The 20,506-nt window shown below is 45.5% G+C and overlaps 1 protein-coding gene across 3 annotated transcripts in view; it reads right to left on the reverse strand.

Moving 5' to 3' along the window:
• The window catches only part of HDHD2 (haloacid dehalogenase like hydrolase domain containing 2), a 216,232-nt gene that overhangs the window by 70,933 nt on the left and 124,793 nt on the right, over window positions 1-20,506 (reverse strand). For all 3 annotated transcript variants that reach the window (XM_085629453.1, XM_085629444.1, XM_085629462.1), the window contains exon 4: window positions 2,420-2,504. In XM_085629453.1, the coding sequence (XP_085485579.1) occupies window positions 2,420-2,504 (85 nt within the window). The remainder of the gene's footprint in view (window positions 1-2,419; window positions 2,505-20,506) is intronic.

A 20,506-nucleotide genomic window follows, 5' to 3' on the forward strand; every position in this document is an offset into this window, starting at 1 on the left:
CCGTGGTATGACGGGGGGATTGCCCTCCCGGACATTAAGCGGTATTACTGGGCCTCCCAGCTAGCTGCAATTAATCACGGCCTCTATGGGCCCGCCTTGAACCCGGCATTTGAAATGGACAAGATGCTCCTGCCCGGTGGCGACTACAATCGAGCGCTCTACTCTGGCGCGCCGGATCCCCGCTTGACGGGGCCCACGCGTGTCATGGTGCGGGTGTGGCACGCGGCCAATGCAGCTATGGGGTGGAAGGACCGTTTGACCCGGGCGTCGCCGTTGTATGCGCCTCAGCGGTTGGGCTCCCTGTGGACCTCGAAGGGTTTCGAGAAGTGGGACACGATTGGCATCAGTAAAGTGGGGGACCTCTGGACGAGAGGGGGATTTAAAACATTCGAGACGCTGCAGACGGAGTATCAGCTGCAGGGCAGTGAATACTTTCGGTACTTGCAGGTCCGTCATGCGCTGGGCTCCGTCTTCCCAGACGTCGCCTCCATCCCGGAGTCTTCCCCCCTGGAGGATAGAGTGCTGGATGGCCACGTTCCGGATAGCACGATCTCCCTCATTTACAAAAAATTGATTAATGACCGCTCGGACCTGCTGACCGGCCTCCGTGAGGCTTGGGTTGCCGACGGGCTGGAGTTGGACGACGAAGACTGGATTTCCGCGGTGGCCTCTCCGAAGGAGGTGGCCATACCGGCTCGCCTTCGCTTCGTCCAGCTTAAGATACTCCACCGGGTTTACGTGACGGGGCCAAGGCTTCTGCGTATGGGTTATGCCGAGGATGGGTTGTGTAAGCGTGGGTGTGGTGCTTTGGCGACTTTTTTGCATATTTTGTGGGAATGCCCGAAGGTGGAGCGATTCTGGCGTGGTGTGCACGAGGTCCTGCGTCTGGTTACGCATGTCGCGCTGTTGCCTGAAGCGAGGAGATGCTTGCTGAATGTGTGGGAACCAACTGATTACTCGGTTCCGCAGACGCGATGGGTGACTCTGGGATATATGACTGCTAAGCGTGACATCGCTCAACTGTGGGGATCCCAGCGGCCCCCGGCGGTGTCGGCCTGGAAAGAACATATGGATTGGTGCATGTTCCGAGAAAAGGTGGTGTATGTGGCGAGGGGCAAGCCTGGGGCGTGGGTGAAAATATGGGGCCCCTGGAACGCCTACCGCGGGGGTATCTGCGCGCCACCACTGCTGCCTGCTGCCTCACCGGCTCCGTCCCCCTAGTTGACCCCCTCCCCCAGCCCCGGGCACAGAGTTCCCCCAGTCCTGGACTTGTTTCCCTTCCCCCTCTTTAGACTCCTGTGTATGGTTGGGGTCCCTCTCTTGAGGAGCACGTGTGGTTACCTTCGACTGCGGGTTGCCTTGCGGGTGTGGTTTTTCTATGTTGTTGTGTTTGTATAAAATGAAACCGTATTGTGGGCTTAGAGTCATGTGGCCCACTTTGTTGATGCCTCCTGCTTTACTTCTTTGCAACGCCAAGTGCCCTTTTGTAAGTTTGTCAGATGCTCCTGTTACTCTAGCGGCCGGCCGGAAGGTTGTAGGCCCATGCTTGTATATACTTGAGATTGCAATAAACGGTTTCAACAAAAAAAAAAAAAAAAAAAAAAAACAATTGGTTTGAAGTGGACTCAACTGATGTCAATTGTGTGGGTGATTATGACAAACTTACGATGACGCTACTCCACATGGTGAAATAAGGAGTACTGTCGTAACACCTATTAGATGAGGGCAATGAACAAGAAATCACTCACCTGAACCTAGCATGAGTAGCGCATCTACGGCAGCATATAAAGTCTTCTTGGAAACAAGGAAAAGCAGTTTCTAATCACCCAATCAACATTGTAACTCCCAACACACCCAATCAAGGAATGTAAGCAAATAGTGTCATCAGAAAGCAAGATTACATTTTATCCATAGATGATCTGATAAGATAACAGACTGGAGAAAGAAGAGGTCAGAGATAACCCTCCCCAGAGAGAATGCATTACACATGAGAAAGCCCTCTCTGTTGTGTAACACAAATACCCAACATTAAAGCTATGCTATAGTCAAATAAGGTATATGCATGTATTGTTATTGATCTTTCATTATTATCATATCTTAACCCTACCCTATCTTGTGTCACATCTGCACATTACAAAGCCAGTTCTGGTCAATGATACCTAATAATTGCTCACCTTTCTGAAAGTACTTGGACATTGTACATCCCAGAATGCCTATTTACACTTTTCTATTCTTGACATCTACTTCCCAAAGTTTTAATCTACCACAACCTCCATCTATATTATTATCAAACATCCTCCCTTTGGTATGGTGTGCAATCAGAAATTTGGACTCATTCAAACAAGAAACATTCACCAAAATCTGCAAATTGTGAATTATGTTAATCTAAGAATTGGTCTCCTTGATAAAGTAAACTTACCGAAAAGCTCTATTCATAGTGTCATAGTTAAAATGCTGTGGAGCTAATCCTACCACCACTGCATTGGGGTCATGCGTGGCCACACCTGAAGAAAAATAGTAAAATGCCATTGTTAAAAAAGATAAAAGCGATTAAAAATAGTTTTTGTAATTTTTGCTCAATATGTTAAAACTGTTAGCGTCTTGTGAGGAATGTCATCATTTAATTAGTTACCAGCTGTGAACAAATTGGTAGAATGGTATCAATTTTCATACTTGAATGGGCTGACACTAACAACCTGGTTTTAATATTTCAGAGGAAATAAATAATTGTTACAAAGTTAAAGGCAACTGAAAATTGAATTTCCGAAGAGGAATGATCTGCCTATCTGATGCCATCTCCAAGGTCCACACTGTGAATTGCCTGCCACCAAAAGTCAAACTCATTGCGTAGGCTACGAAAACAGAAACATATTACTCCCAGCATAGATGCACACATCCAGAAACAGGTTTTCATTCTTTCAACACATACCAGTGTCCTACTTTTTTTGTCAGACGAATTAGCTCCTAACCTTGACATCACAGAGATGGCATCTTGTGAGGAGTTTAAGGCTAACAAAATACATTTCACTTTCAATGCTTCAGGGACAGCAAACACCTCTCCCTTTCCTGGCTTTGAATTGAACAAAAAAATCAATTACATAATGAATGTTTGGTCAGCCTGCATTCCGTTCAACATTTTCAGTATCCTGTTTAAGAGAAGGTCCTCATACAGCAAGTTGTAAGTTACCTGGGAGGGGATGCAGAAAGAACACTCCTTATTTTGACACCAGAAAGCACTTTGCTTGGATGGTGCTTGGATGGTCTCACCAAACGTGTAGAAAATTACTATCCCATAGTGGGGACGATTGAATCTTTTAGGGGGAAATTGTTGGCTTCATAGAATTCAAGAACAGCATAACACAGGGATTATAATAAACCTATGAGAACATGTCCCTGGAGCATTCAGTACATCTTCAACTTAATAGAAAATAAGCATATTTGAGTTCAAGGAATAAGCAACAAATGTCACATGGACGAATCTAAGGGCCACAACAATATTAGAATAAATGTCTACTAACATCAGTTCTTGTGCAGCAATCACAGGTTAATCACATAAGGAGTGCATCGAGCGACTCTGGAATCTTTTATGCCATACCACCAAAGCTTACAAAAGTGTTCATAGTTGTGTATCCAAAAACACAGCTTATTTTTTTTTAATCGCTCCTGTTGTCATCATGTCAATGTTAAAATATCAGCCGTAATGCACAGCTTTTTGCTCTCATTTATTTTTTTAACATTTTATTTTGTTTAAATGTGTTTTTATTGATTTTCAAACATCATTATATTCCATTACAATTCAAGTGTTACAATTACAGTGTAGTTGCATTTCAATAGAGTCATGGTGCCTTGGCCAATGCGTCAGTAGGAGAGCTCTGAATTCAACGTTAATGCAGAATAGTAAGGTCTGATGTTCCCAATATGGATTAATCAACCTGATGTACAAAGGATTAGGTTGCTTACAACACAACATTAACATAACAGATAATATATCACATTGGCTCCTGTATTTGAACTTATAACTTTAAATCATAGCAACACTATGCACTATTAACGTCTGTTAACTGCACAGCTTTTTCACTCATCCGCACACGACACCTGGGTACATTCTAATTTAATTTGATTAGGAACTTGTAAAGCGCGACTGTCACTCCGCAAGGAGTATCCTGGCACTGAATTGGTTTGGAGGTGAAAGAGGACCATACAGATACTAGATACTTAATTACTATGTTCCCTGTCACATAGGATGCATGCTACACTATGCTAGACTTTGTGTAAACTGACTTAACTAATGTGAACAGTGGTCAGTTGGTGGCTTGCGCCCAGTTACTTAAACATGTTTCAGGGGTAGGTGTTGGTGTAGGTCTTAGGGTCCAATAGCGCCCCCTTAAGTCTAGTGCGAGTTCCGGTCAGGCAGGTGGGTAGGTTCCTCAACCAGATTGTGCGGAAGTCCGCCAGGATTGCATCCCAGTTCCCCGCGAGGGGTTGTTTACGAATACCCATTGCGTCTTCAAGACGCAACGCCACACTCTCCGCCTGCACCCAGCAGAGAAGCGATTGGAACCAGGCTCTCGCCACAGGGGGGTCAGGGGACTTCCAGCGACGTGTAATTATGCGCTTGGCTACTATGAGCCCCAGATCTATATATCGAGATGCAGGACTTTTTGCCCTCATAGTGACTCAATTCACTTTACAGACTGACAAATATCAAACAGTACAGACGCATTGGTTAAACTCGACACAGGGTGTCTGGTATTTGTTAATGGTGAACTAAACTGTTACTATGCAAACGCTGAGTTTCCTGAAAGCCTAGAGAAAAATACTTACCATTTAAATAAGGAGCTGGCATATTTTTCTCATAACCACTCTTGAATGTCTGGCTTCTTTCATAGGTCTGATCTTTGGAAGCAGAGATGTATCATGCATTGCATATCAGATCTAGACTAGTTATACGTGCTAAACAGCACAGAAGGATACAGGAACCAAGAAGTTATCATGGATCAACATAGAAATTCCAAAATCACACACCTAAAACCCGTTTTCTTGAGCTCACACGAATACCACACAAGCCTCAGAACAACTTTTCCCCTGCCAGTGTTCGCTGAAGATCCACATGTTCACCATGCCCTTCACCTGATAACTAACCTACTCACATTCTTGAAAATGTTTACCACCATTATCTGTATTTGTGTATAATTTTTCAAATTGAAGCAGTATACTGCCATTGTGGCTATGTCTTCATGACATGAGCACTTTCCACTAAATAATTATGTATTATTACTACCATCCAAACCTCATTGATATGCAGTTTTGGATGTCTCGAGTGATAAAATTATATTGTCACTTTACATGTTCTAGTGAGGTTTCACCTACATTATTTTGTTCCGTTCTGGAAGACACGTCAACAAAAATTAGAGATAACCTAAAGAAGAGTTGGCAGGAGGGCACAGTACTGAACCAGAAATATTATTAAGAAACATGCAAGGACTTACATCTGAATCAAATGACATTCGGGAAGGAGACTGAAGAGGAGAGTGGCATTAAGTGATCTGCGGTGTATAATTGTAGAACAGAACAGTGCAAAGTTCTGAATTAGGATGTATCAAATGTAGTTATGGAAGGTAAGGGTGTGGAGGAATTTATGGACAGGATTAGGAAGACAGTGACCAAAATAGCAGTAAATGTATGTAACTGCTTTATAGAAGAGGTATGAGAGGCACTAAAAGATGAAATACATTTCTAAGAGGTTCAGCAGCAGGCAGTGAAGTGTCAAGTTCTTATCCACTGTCAAGGTCTCTGGTTCTCCTCCAAAATAAAATATGTAGCAGTGTCCTGTTGCATTTTAGGTGCAGAGTGTGATCCTGATTAGTGGCAACACTGGACTTCTGGTTTACATGACTGAATAAACGTCTGGTCCAAAAAGCAGTTTCTTATAACCTGTTCTGTGACTTCGAACAATAGGGATACCTCAGATGAGTATAGGGTAACTCTAGGCCCCAAATGATATCTGGCATATCCACGGGGAGCCCGCTGAGGCAGCGCAAGATGAAAAAATGTAGTGACGATAAAACACATCCTTCATAGGACCAGAATGTGAGCCTAAAGAAGTGATCCACTGCATTTAGTAAGGGATTTTACAAGGAGTCTTAAAAATTAAATGCAGGAATCGACCATCAAAAGATATGTATCAGCAACAGACAGTCTGTTGCCCGGAATCGATTACAAGTGCCTGGTCAGCTGGCATGGCATGAAGATCTGAAGGTACTGTTGATCATCATCTTACAAGGCCTCTGCCAATGTCCAATGGAGTGACAGTCGGGTAGTGTTGGTACTAGTAATAAATAGTCTACATGATTTGTGCCGGGGGTGAGAAGGAAAGCACATGGTAACTTGATAGTAACTTCGGCTGGTGGCCTCTGATAGATGCACTTGACAGTAGTCAATGCCGGCAATGACAAATCCAAGGGAAAGCCACGGAGACAGGGGCAGCAGAGATAAGTTTTCAAGGAGGCGGTAGAATGTATTTCAGTGAAGTTGCAATGACCTTTGCTCTGCAGCCATCTAACTTCAACACGAGTTGTGGTACCATCCGTGCAGCGGTATGCTTCCCACAACTTTTAGTTGAAGATGCAGGATGAAAGAGTACGCATCTAGAAGTAAGTCAACCAGGAGAACCTGCTACCAGTGTATTTGGCCTTAGAAAAGCTTGCTAGTTGCACTTAGCTCGAGCCAACATCTGGGATGGTGAAGATTGACAAACTGAAATATACTTCATGAGGATGATCCTAGATGGAAAAGTAATACAGAGTGAGGTCCTGCAACCTCTGTAAGAAGTTACTGCCTGGCTGATTGCAATCAGCTGAAGTTTCAGCATTAAGGACTTCGATCAATACCAGCTCAAAGGGAAGTGTTTGCAAATCCCACAGCTGGCAGAGATTGCTTTCTATAATTGTGCTCTCTCCTCCATACCGCGGTAGCTTAAATGTGGAAACGCGGTCTCCCGAATGCCATTCATTCGTTTTGTTGGTATGTAGGGCTCTCTTCATTTAATGAAAATTAAAATGAACCACTCCTAATCCATTAACCTCTGAAGTAAACAATAAAAGTTGGTCACCAGGAATCATGAGGGAACAGCAAAACTCTTGGAAGCTCCAGAAGAAAATGTTTCACAGAAAAAGACAAGGAAAGTAGAGTAAGTAGAAAACCGGAAGAAGAAACACCCGAATTCAAAGCAAACGGGCATATGTAGATTGGTAAAATAGGTCCGATGCCTTTTAAGCCCACGTTCACCGAGTGTCTTGTTCAAAGTGACCCAATCCGCTTAATTTAAAAATGGTCAGCACAGCCTGCCACAAGTGCGTCATTCAAAGATGTGATCATTAATTCTAATATAATATGCTACTTTAGAATTGTTGACTAATGCAGTCTTTTTCATGCGGTTATGCGCTTTTTAAAATGTATCCTCACAATTTAGCCCGCTTTTATTTTCCATCACTCAGCCATCCTTGTTTTAAATATCGGCACGAGATCCGATCGGTTTGTTTCTTCCAATGCTTGATAAGGCAACTAAGTTAGTGGAAAAACAACAACAACAATTCGGTTAGAAGCATTTGTGGAAATAAACGGCTCAACACCCACCCTGCTATTTTATCTTTATTTGTGGCACCTTCAGTAATTTAACAGTGAGTTTCACCTATCTGCCAATGGCACAGAGATGGATTTAAACCACCACCTTCAGCCCACCCCTCCCTGATTTGTATGAAAGGTCACAAGTTAACTCAGCTACTTTTGCTACTTGATTCGAAACGCTCATAAATATTTGTAAAACAGCACCAGAGTTATACTTAAACTAAAAACACATTTTCAATAGAAAATGACACCTAATTATCGCTACGCCGTTGCTATCACTGGTTGTGTTCTGTATATTTACATTCACTGAAAAAAGATTAAAGTTACGTTATAGTTATGGCTCCCGGTTTTATGGTATTTAATTCTTAACATTTCCGTCTGTATTTATCCATATTCATTTGTGAGCCACCTTACTGGTATTTGTCCATATTTATTTTGTGGTTAGAGAATAAATGGAGTCGTAAAATGGTATATTTCCACATTTATTTTACTGACAAATATGCACTGACAAATATGCACTCATGTTTTCTACCTGTCGCATTAAAAACATTAAATAGCCAAATATAGCGAAACACTACAACCACAGGTAAATATCAGAATTATAATACACATACATGTTAAAGTATGCCTGCATTTAGGAAAATCTCAGCTTGTTTTTTAACTGTCCATGCTGTCCATCTGCTGAGCTGTTGTCCTGGATACCATGAAGATGGAATGGCGAGTAACCCACATGAAGACATTTCCTGGATTTTTCTGCTCTTAAAAATAAATACAATCACGTTTTCTGTCCCTATTTATCTGTAAAAGTCAGTAAAAACGGAAGACTGTGAGCCTTAGTAATAGTTACGTATGAAAATTAGGGCCTGACTTAGAGATCAGCGCTTGGGTTTCCCCATCACAAATGTGACGGATATCCCGTCTGTAATATATTACAAGTGCCACTGGATATAATAAACTTGTAATACAGCGCACAGGATATCCATCACTTTTGTGACGTAGTAGTCCGCCGCCGAACACTAATTAGGCCCTTAGAACTTAACTTATGTTAAAAACAACAACTGGCACTGAAAAAAACTAAAATTAAAGTGACATAATTAGGTGTTGAAATAAGAACTAATGTCTAAAAAAGTAAAAACTGCTGATATTCGCCAAATTTAGGATAAGTGAACTAACTATAACTTGCACCTCCGTCATTCATCGCTTATGACCTCACATATGACATCACTCATTACATGTTAAAAGGACATCTAAAATTACATAATTGATGACATCACTGATAAACTCAATTATGACATCATCCATGATACAGCTATTCACATTACTCCATAAACCTCACCTCTTTTAAAAGAAGAAAGTTGGTAGTAAAGGGCCTGGAATCACATACAAGTTGGAATTATTGTGTGTAAATTTGTGTGTGCATATAATGGAGACGGCGTCAGGACTGGAGGCAACTGTGGCTGTGCACTGTAAAAGTAATATGATGAATGTAAGAATATGTGTCTTTTTGTATGGTAACCCCATTTTATTTTTAACTGATCCCTTTTTATTTTTTTCACTTTGTGCACTGGGGCAGATGCCAAACCTAGATGAAATCCTCATTGTCCTATTCAACTTTCCTACAGGCCCATAGAATATGGTACAAAAGTTTACTCAGGGCGGGCACGCGCAGGGTTTCGCTACATGGCAGACACAGACTACTACATTTCAAATATATAAATAGAGTGTATTATACGCCTGAAAGATTATGCAGATATGGGCTGCGGGAGGACGCTAGCTGCGAGAGGTGCGGTCATGCCACGGCAGACTTAATTCATTTGGAGTGGCACTGCCCGGTGGTCCTGGAGTTCTGGCGGGCGATTTTCCATAAACTAGGAGGCTTGCTGGGGTTGGAGTTGGAACTGGATCCAGCGTTGGCCCTGTTGGGATACTCCAGGAAGTTACCCAGAGCTATACGTAAAACGTGGACATGGGGCTGCTGATAGCGAAGAGAGGGGTGGCGCTGCGCTGGATGAGAGGCCCAGGGCCCATGGTTGTGCAGTGGACCCGAGATGTGCTGTATTGCTGTACGCAAACCGAGGTATTTAGCGAGCTGCTCCCACCGCGCAGTCGCCCGAAGAACTTCTGGGGGCTATATTCGGAACACTTAAAGGGGAGAGGGGGATCCCCGGAGAAGGGTACTGAAACAGGAGAAGAGCGAGACTCAGGCGGGGAGGTGCAGTGAGAACTCTCAGGGGGGCACCCTTGGCATCGGGTGGGCTGCCTAGGGGGAGTTGCGCAGGGGTATGGATGGGCTTGTCTGATGCCGGGGGGGGGGGGGGTGGAGGGTAGGAGGCTCGGAGATTCAGGGGCATGGGTGTTGCAGGACAGAGGCGAGGCAGGAAGTTGGCTATTCGGACACTACGCAGCCCGGATGACTTTGGGATTGGACAGTATAGTAGAGACTTGTTCGAACGCCTCAATGTTGGAGGGGGGGGGGCGGGGAGGGTGTTGGAGCGGTTCGTTTGGGTTGATGGGGGGGGGGATAAAACGGAAAACTGCTGACCCCATGTGGGATACGATATAACATGGGTGACATACTGCCCCAGTCCTGTGAGGAACTTTGGGATGGCCTAGGGTGTTACACAGCGAAGCTCGGCCTCTGGGAGGTGGGACACGCGGTCGAGCTATGGAGCCATGTTGTGATGTGATAGCCGGCCTCCGGGTTGTAGGCAACTGATGATGTATGTCAGTACTGGTCATCTGCTAATAAAGAAATTAAAAAAAAAAAAAAAAAAGTATACCGAGGGCTTGTAAGTTAAATGTCACTAGTGGACTGCAGCACATATTGTGCCACCACTAAAGTGACCATCCAAAGCATACCTGCCCCTCAAGACTGGAGATGCAGTTTTAAAACTGCCAATTTGACCTGGCAAAATAAACCGTTTGCCAGACCTAAACCTTCTTTTTTCAAAGTTAAGTGTCACCCTCAAGATATGCCCTAAATGCCCACAGGGCAGCGTGCATGGTATTTGAAAAGTAGAACATGTGTATTTTATGTTTTACAGGTCTTTGCAGTGAAAAACTTCCACAGTCGTTTTACACTATGGCAAGGCTGGCTCTCCCATTAAAAAGCACAGGGTTACATTAATTATAATACCTTATAACACTTAACTTCAGTTTGGAAGTAGTTAGAAAATGACTCAAGGACTATTTTTAATAGTAATTTAAAATCCAACTTACTTTGGATTTTATATTACTATTTTGAAAGTGGAACTATTAGTACGTTGTAAATTTCCTGTCAGATCCAAATGTGCCTTTCTGCAAGTTTCAGTGTCAATCAGGAGCTGAATGGCTCCTTGATTAGGAGTGAAGTTGCTCCCACAGCGGAGACAAAGGGATAGGGGTTAATATTCCCCTGATAGGGTGACCATCTGAGCTGTACCCAGGAAATTAATTCACTTCAAAGGATGCCTACCATGTCTCTAACAGATGCAGCTACCACCTGGGCCTGCTTCCTCTATTGTCCTGCTAGCGAGTCAGACACCACTCCCAGTGTGGGAAGAGCTGCCCCCAGAACGAGTTTGATGGACCACAGGGGAGGGTTTGCTCATTTCCATTTCCACAGGGAGCTCTGCACAGATGAAGAACGGTCTGCCATGTTGGTTGTAGGTACAGAGGGGCACTGTAGGATTGTTTACAATACAACACATAGGAAGTGCTACAAAGGTGAGTATGCTCACCCCTGGGAACCTTTGTCCCATTGGGTAGGGAGTGGCAGCCATCCACAGGCTGGCACTGGGCAAAAATGGGGTACCCCCAGTACCCTCTTCAGAACACTGCTGGGCCTGTGAAAGACTGCACTTGCTGTTGTGACCTTTGTTGAGACTGTGCTCCCACCTGTACCTAGGACCAAGAGGTGGACTCCAATGGCCAGTTGGCTGACCTCATGTTAAGCTACAGGGCCACAAAACCTACAGAAAACCCACTTTCCTGAAGTACCTACTTGAACAGTTTCAAGTAGACGTGCCCTGGGCCCCTTTGGTGTTTTTTGTTGGTGTGAGTCCTGACCCCCAAATACTATTCGTGAGGTTCTGTAAACCTTGGTTGGTGTTAGTGTGTACTTTTCCTGCAAATGCTGTGAGTTAGAAACTTTTTGCCAACTTTTCTTCTGAAGAACCAGCGGGAGACTGGGACCGCCGTTGAATCACTAATTAGATTCAACTTACTGGTTTGTCCCTCTAAAGGAGGGACAAACCAGTTCCAGAAAAGTGTTCAAGTCCAAGGGCTTCACTGAGAGTGGTGCCAAGCTGAAGCTGATTGATGTCGAGACCTTTCTGGGCACAGGCGCTGGACTCCACCCAACATGGATTCTTTGGTGCACCATAAAGGGCTGAAAGAGAAGTGGGCTCTGCCAGCAAAAGCCCTTCTAAACTGGCAATCTGCCAGTTGGAGCTCAGTAACAAGTAATCACAAAGGGAGCTACAGGCCAAAGTCATAGACCTGGAGGAAAATAAACTGTCACTAGAAGAAAATAAATTGGCCTTGGAGGAAAAGGAGGCCAGGCTGGGTTTGATGTCGTTTATCCATACCCTTACTGGAATTGAAACTTTCCTTCACAATAGATAGGACATTTTACATTCTATGTTAGGCCTGGAGGCTTCAGATTGTGCTTGTTCAAAGCTTACTCACCACCAGTTGCTATATCCATAACGTGTTTGTAGTAAAACTATATAACGGTAGAGTCTGATGACCAATCCGTCTACCTGAGGATATCCTCCAACTTGTCTCCCCGAGTGAAGGCTTTTGAAGCCATTGATCCTCTGGCAGAATGAACCCCATTGATGATGTCAGAGGAGGCGTCAATGCCCTCCTCTGGCATCAACCACCGAACCCATCAGGCAATCATGGGGGAAGAAATAGGCTTAAAGAATGGTTTGACAAATCAATAACTGCAGGGCAACTGCCGGTCTGACCTCCTCGTCTGACCTCCGTCAGTCTCGTAAGTCTGAATAGATCTCACTACACAGAGGTTGAGATGGTCGGGAAAGGATGGGTAGTAAACTGTTCTGATGCTCGTCTTGGTGCTTCAAGACACCGTAAAGGTAGCGCTTTCAGGCATAAAAATCGTAGATGACTTATCTAAAGCTCTAACATCTATGACTCGCCTGGAAAAGATCGAACAAAAGGATTGCCAACTTACCTGTAAGTTCCTTCCAAGAGAGATTCACATTAGCCAGCCATGATTTAAAGAGTCGCAATACCAAACTGACATCCCATAGCTGAGAGTACCAACACTGTGAGGTGTTAGAGGGGCGTGACCATCTCAATAATGTACACATCAGGGTGTGTTCTCCGTTGGTTCATGGCTGGCTGACATTGCGGACTTGAACGTATCAATGATACGATAGGCCAGGCCCTTCTGAGAGAGTTCTGACAAAAAATACAAAGCATGCACCAAATCCACTCCAACAGAATCCAGGTTCTGTCCCAGGCACCAACTGGGCCATCATCACCAAGCAGAGCCATACCCTTTATAAATGGAATTTGCCCATGCTCTCATGATGAGCTCTGATGCCTGGTCCAAAAGGTTTTGGAGACCCCAACGTCCCCGGAAATCTTCCAGGCCACGAGATGGGAAGAACTGTTTAGAACGGGTTGGCAACAGTTGCCCTAAGCGGTCGCCAATATGGACTGACTCTGGGGGTAGTCAGATTGGAAAATCTAAGGAAAGTTCCAGAAGAACGGGAAACAACCCCTGAGATCTACAAATCGGAGTCACGAGAATCAAGGACGGCTTCTAGTGTCTGACCTCTGGTTATCATCGAGAAGAGCGGGAATGCATGCCCACAAATCTGACGCCAATCTTGCATGAAAGAGTTTGTCGCCATTGACCGTGGATCCGGTCTCCAACTGAAGAAGCGGGAAAGCTGATGATCTAGGCAGGACTCAAGGAGATCCACACCCCAAAGACCCCACTTGTCTATTATCGTTCTAAAGACTGTGGGGTCAAGCTTTCATGCACTCAAATCCCTTAAATGTCTGGAATTCCAGTCCGCAATGTGGTTAAATTTCCCGGGTAAAATACTTTGCCCTGGCAGCTATCCTCCTGTCTAGGCAAAAGTGCCAGAAATCTTTAGCCAGTTCTGCAAGAGCTTTGGATCTTATTCTGCTGAGATGGTTGATGTAATGGACTGCCAACACATTGTCCATCTTGAAGAGGATTGAGAACACCACCTTGACCCTTGAGAGGGATTGTACCGCGAAGGATCCAGCGAGCAGTTCTTAGAAGCTGATGTGCAACCCTCGCTCCTGCCCTGACACGGCCCTCTTGTAGTGACTTATCGACATTGAGCTCTTCAGCCTATTTGGCTGGCATTGGACTCGATAACGACGTCCGGAACCAAGCCAAAGATGGCCCAGCCATTCAAGTCTGTCATGCGGTCCAACCACTATTGCAGCTCCGATTTGACCTCCTCAGATAGTCTGACCAGGGCCAAACAGGTCAGTCCCTTTCAAAGATGGGTTGATTTCAATCTCTGAAGAGCCCTATGTGAGAAATTGGGTTACTGGTTGACTATGGCTGAGAGCCCTGGTCAAGCAGCAACCACAATGCTTGTCAGGGTAAGGCACAAACAAACCCAAAATTAACCTGTGCTCAACCCCCTGGTAGCTTGGCACAGACAAGTCAGGCTTAACTTAGAGGCAATATGTAAAGTATTTATGCAACACTTCAAACAGTAAGACAGTAAAAACACCACACAAAAAGGACCCCACACCAAGATAGAATAATAGAGCAACATTTAATAAATAAAACAAGCCCAAAACACCAACAATCCAGTTCAGTAGAACCAGAGTTATACATTTTTAAAGAATAAAGTAAAAAATAGCACCTAAAAGCAAAGAGAGCGTTTCTCCTGGGTAATAGAACTACGGAGAGGCACGCAACAGGGATGCCCACTATCTCCCATGATTTTTGCTCTAGCGCTAGAGCCGTTGGCAACCTAGGTGCGTGGAGATCCACTTATTCGCGGGATTGCGAAACGTGGGAGGAAAAAATATCGCTCTACGCAGATGATATTCTAGTTTACATCAGTAAGCCCCGTACCTCGATACTGAGAATTCTACACATCTTTGATCTGTTAGGGAGCTATGCTGGGTACCAAATCAATTGGGATATGTCCCTGAATTTCCTGCTTGTTCGGGCCCCCTGACCCTACCAACTCAGTGCCCAGCCCCAATGGCTACAGATGGTTTCACATAACTGGGGATCAATGTTACTAGAGATGAGGACTTATTTTAATCCCGTAACGTTCTCCCTCAGATTGAACGCCTTCAAAAGGATGCGGATCACTGGAGCAGACCCCCCCCTCGTTGATGGGACGGGCAGTCCTTTTCAAAATGATGACCCTCCCACGGTTGCTATACACATTTCAAAACACTCCAGTACAAATCCCTGAATCCTATTTCCGTAGAATTAATGGAATTTTGAGGTCCTTGTTGTGGGATGGAGGGGCGGCCTGAATTGCGCTGGTCAAACTACAGCGAGGAGTCTACGAGGGGGTCTGGCGGTCCCAGACAGCCAAGCTTACTACTGGGCTGCCTAGCTGATGGTGGTAAATGACTGGGTGTTTGGGGACTGATCGGAACCCACATACAGAACGGACCGCTTAGCCATGGGGAGTGGGGACTAATCAGCACTTTTATATGGCAAAAGGAGGAAGAATGGGCTCCTGCTTCACATGCTGATGGTTGTGCAAGCTCGGAAAGCAGCCAATAAACACTTGGGATGGGAGGGGAAACTAATGGCAGAAACCCTACTGTGGGATTGTGACAGTTTAGGTGAAGTTAAAAAACTGAGAGCATACACAAAATGGCACAGGATAGGGATAGAGAAGCTGAGTGATGTATGGAGGTCGGGCATTCTAGTTGCCTTTGAAACGTTACAGACCAAATATGATCTGACGCAAACGGAAATATTTCGCTATCGACAGCTGCAAGGTGCTATGAAAAGCCATTATTCTGGAGGGGGAAAATATGCCAGACTACTCCCCCTGAAGGACAGACTGCTATTAGACACAATGCCCTTCAAGGCAGTCTCCCTGACATATAAAAAGATTATGAATAACACGCCTGACTGCCTGGCCCCACTTAGAGAGACATGGACGGCAGACCTGGGACCAATGGATGACAAAGAATGAGCCGAAGCGTTGCAGAGCCCAAGAGAGATAGCGATCAGTGCTCGGTATGGTTTAGTGCAACTGAGGATACTGCACAGATCCTACCTATCCAGGACAAGAATGTGTAAGATGGGCCGGACAGACTCAGCAAACTGCCCCAGGGGATGCGGCGCGCAGGGCACCTTCTATCACACACTTTGGACATGCCCATACATACAAGCTTATTGGTCCAAAATAATTGACCTAATGGGAGAGGTGATAAATGTGTCAGTGCCACTGGAGGCTAAGTGGGTACTGCTGGGGGTGTCCGTTTGAAGAGAAGTGGGCAAAACATGCTAACTCCTGGTTTAGAACATCGACTGCGGTGGCGAAACGCAACCTAGCTAGGCTATGGAGGGCAGCGAGACCTCCGACAATAAAGGATTGGAAGGAAGCCTTGGACTGGAGCCAGCAGGCAGAGCAGACAATATATCGCTCCCAAGGCTGTCACCGTAAATTCGAAAAAATATGGGGGCCATGGATTCAGTACCAAGGGATACCCAATCAAACTGTGGGGGAAGCGGGAGCTTATTTAGACATTTAGTGTGGGGGGAAAGGGACCTTCGACTAATTAAGTAATACTGTAAGAGTTATACTGCCAAGAATAAGCCGAAGTCAATATTTGAAAAGAGACGTGGCCACCTGGGAGTGGCCAACATATGGTAATTTGATCCGGTGCAACTGTGAGGTGCTATAATTCAACTGCTAAATAAAAAAGTTTAAAAAAAAGCATAAAGAGCAACTGTGGCTATCTGGCCGTGCTGGACTAGGTCAAAGTCAAAAGTTCAGGCCAACCGTGATGAAGTGCGGGTTGGATACTGTCCCAGATTAGTCCAGCTGAAGGTTTACCTTCTCAAGTTTTGTGCCAAGAATCCAGTTCGCGTTGGAGAGGGCCGCAAGGATAGCGCTGTGCGGGCTGTCAGCGTGGTGGGAAAAGCAAGCCAGACATTGCAGACGAGCGGGCTGGTGCTTTGCGTTGGCGGCCTCCAAAGGAGGATGATGCTGCTGTGCGAAGAGAGTGGGCTGGCAGTGGCTCGCCCTTGTTTTTGATGCGAGCAGCGAGGTCTTTGTTGCAAACGGGCTTGTTCACAGTCGCAAAGAGCCCAAAAGCTTAATTCAAGAGCCCGTGAGCCACACAAAGGGTCCAGGACCTGAGAGGCACCATTTGGGGATCAGGAACTCGCTGCAGATGTGTCCAGGAGCTGGTTGGGGAGCTTTTTATGTCCCTGAAACTCAGATCATGGGGCCAGCAGACCAGCCCTTGGAGTCACTCTGGGGTCCTGGGATCAAGGTGAGGTTGCAGGTCCAATTAGTCTTCCCCACGCAAGAGGGTAGCAGGCAGCAGGGCATCAGTTCCATTAGAGCAGCAATACAGCAGCATGGCAGTACTTGCAGCATCACCGTCCTCATTCCTTCCTGGCTGAGTACCCACAGATCCAGAAGTGTACTAAAGAGTTGGTGTCAGAGGTCCTACCTTAACACCCTGGTTCCCTGGTTCCGGAAGGTGGGAGAAGCTTCTAGCCAGTGGCTTTGAAGTACATGGAATTTCCTGCCTCCCCTGCCCTGGCTCCAAGTTGGATGAAGTGACAATATTGCTAAGCCCTTTGTATGTAGGCAGAGCACAGGCTATTCAGTTGTAAGTGAGGCTGTGCTCAGCTCTGCCCCCACCCCATCCTGCCAGTAGATGGCCCATTCAGGCACACCTAATCCCTCTCTTGTTTGACTGAAATGAATTCACAAAGTCTAGCCGACAGCTACATAGCTACACCCAGTCATGTGACCCAAGACAGGCTATAGCCACAAAAGGGCTAAGGACAGGAAAATGCCAACTTTCTAAAAATGGCCATTTCAGAATAGTAATTAAAAATACAGACTTTACTATTAAAGAGTGTTTTTTATTACAATTTTATAGACACTCAACACGATATAACCAGCAGCTCCTAAATTGGAAATTACAGCTTATTAAATGTAATAAGCAATCCCGAATGTTATCCTATGGGAGGGGTATGCCTTACAGTAGTGAAAAACAAATTTAGGAGTTTTTCACTACCAGGATTTGTAAAACTTAAAAGTACATGTCCAAACTTTTAGTTACACAGTACCCTACACTATGGGCTACCTAGCACCTTAGGGGGACTTCTACGTAATAAAAGGTGAGTTTAAGTCTTGGCAAGGGAGATTAAATACCAAGTTGACATGGCAGTTTAAAAATTGTATTCAGGCTGCAATGGCGGGCCTGGGGCATGTTTTACAATGCTACTTAGTGGGTAGCACAATAGGTGCTGTAGGCCCACTAGTAACATTTAATTTATAGGCCCTGGGGAAGTGGTATACCACTCTTCAAGAGACTTATAAATATGTCACTTAGGTATAAGTCAATATTACCATGTTTTAGGGGAATGAGCACACGCACATTAGAACTGGTTAGCAGATGCAAAGTGCCAGAGTACTAAGGCCAATTAAAATTAATTCAGCAAAATGGAGATGTAGAGGCAAAAGGTTTGGGGGAAGACTGACAGGTCTAAGTGCAGCGGGCCTAGAAAGATAACCTAGCTGGACAATGCCAGGAGACTGACTATGCAGGCCAGGTAGCAGAGAGATATAAACTCCTTCACTTTGGTGCCCCTCAACTCTTTTCTTATCACTGACAACTTCTTGTGAGGAAGCTTGAGGACCCATTGAACTGAATCTATGACGAATTCCAGAAAAAAACATAGACTGAGGAGTGAACTCTGATTTCTGTTTGTTAATAAAGAAGCCCAGGTACTGAAGGAGGGATTGAGACAGATCCAGATGCCCGAGAAGGAAAGCCAGATCCTGATGAAGAATCAGAATCCTGTCCAGATAAATGATCAATCTGACACCTCTGGAATGCAGAAGCTCCACCACAAGTTGCATGACTTTGGTGAAATGCCAAGGAGCCGACGAGAGTCCGAAAGGAAGCGCAACAAACTCGTAAATCTGAGTGTCCCAGGTGAACTGCAGGAACTTGTGGTGAGGGGGAAAAAAATCAGAATAGTGAAATACGCATCCTTGAGGTCCAGCCTCACCATTCAAGCGTTTGGCAGTAGAATTTCCCGTAAGAGACGGAGGCCTTCCATCTTGAAATGGTGCTATACCAAAAACTGGTTGAACTCCAAGGGAGTGATCACTGGTCGCATGCCCTGTTCCTTCTTTTTGACCAGGAAAAAACTCCTGAGGAAGCCGTTGGGGTGCAGCGTCAAAGGAGCAATGGCCTCTTTGTCTAGGAGAGCACTTACATCCTGGCAAATCAGAATACTGTCTGCCACAGAATGGACTGGTGAGCGAGGCAGAGGGTCTGTAGCGGGATCCCATAGAATCCTACGTTTGTAACACTCACACGTCCCGTCACCTCCCTCCAAACGTGCAGGAATAGACCCAGAGAACCTCCCACCAAGCGATACTCCTTGCCTGACATGCCACCAGGGGCGTTGGGTGCTCCATGGAAGCTTCCTCTGCCTCCACAACCCCTTCCCTGGGTTGGAAAGAAACCATCAAACTGCTTCTTGTCTTGATACTGGTACTGCTGTTGGCGGCCGGCTGGCAATCTCTGGGAGGCTCAGGAGAAGTAACGGACGGAAGAGCACCTCCTGCCTCTGCTGGCTCCTCAAAAAAGGTGTTTTCTGAACACTCGTTTCATAGCCAGCTCCCCTAACTCAGATTGATTTTAATGATTAGAGAGGGTTTACTCTCTAATGAGACAGAACAATTTGCATTCCCCAGGAAGCATAAGCTTGACAGTGCCCAGCCCAATAAAATCTTTGGGGAGGTCAATTTGCCAGTGTCTTTTGCCTCTTTGGCCATACCCAGTATTTAGTTAAAGGACTACTATGTCCAAAAATGTAATCTGGCAGGCCAGCCAGGAGTGATTGGTCCCTTTCTTGGGGTCCTTCAAGAATTCAGTTATAGAAGTGGACATTTTGCCATTGATTTCAGGAGTCAAGACAACCTTTCCGTTGAGGCATGGGCACGGACATTCTGCCCGAAGGCGACCTCTAACTTTATTCTCCAAGGGCTTCCTAATTCTATTGGCCACATATTGGGCCAGTCTAGGGCCTGGGCCCCAGTTGACTTAACATGGATGATAAATATTGCCCGGGTCCAACATGGCTTTCAACTAAGCCCTATCAGTAACAGGGGACTCCAACCTGGGACGTTTGGAACCGCCTTCCGATTCTCCAAGGTGTGCCAGTCTCCAGCTCAGTATCCAAGTCTCATCGTAGACTGGGTCTCCTAAGTCTTCCACATAACACCCATCCATACTAAGGCATAGCCCCAGGCCATCAATGGGGGTAAGCCTAGGTGGACTAGGATCTTTGGTGTCCAGCAGGGTAGAAGCTCGGTATTTTAGGAACCTCTTGCTGAGACGTTCGAAGGCATCGGAGGGAGGGGGATCCAGGGGCTCGGCCCCCACTTTGCTTTAACTCCAGCATGTCTTGTCTGGCCTGGGAACAACCTGAGGTTCTAATGGTCTCTATGGGGCCACTGCTTCCCTCAGCGGGGGTTCATGCTGCGTTGTACGGCCACTAATAAAATCTGCAGGCTCAAGGGCGAGAGACGTAGCCCTCTGCAATCTGTCGTCAACTGAGTCAACAAAGACATCATCTAATGGAAATAACACTGATCCTCCCCAAGATTAGAGGGGTTTCCCTCCCTGCAGCTGC

Source organism: Triturus cristatus, chromosome 2_1 (assembly GCF_964204655.1).
Source record: "Triturus cristatus chromosome 2_1, aTriCri1.1, whole genome shotgun sequence".
NCBI lineage: Eukaryota > Metazoa > Chordata > Amphibia > Caudata > Salamandridae > Triturus > Triturus cristatus.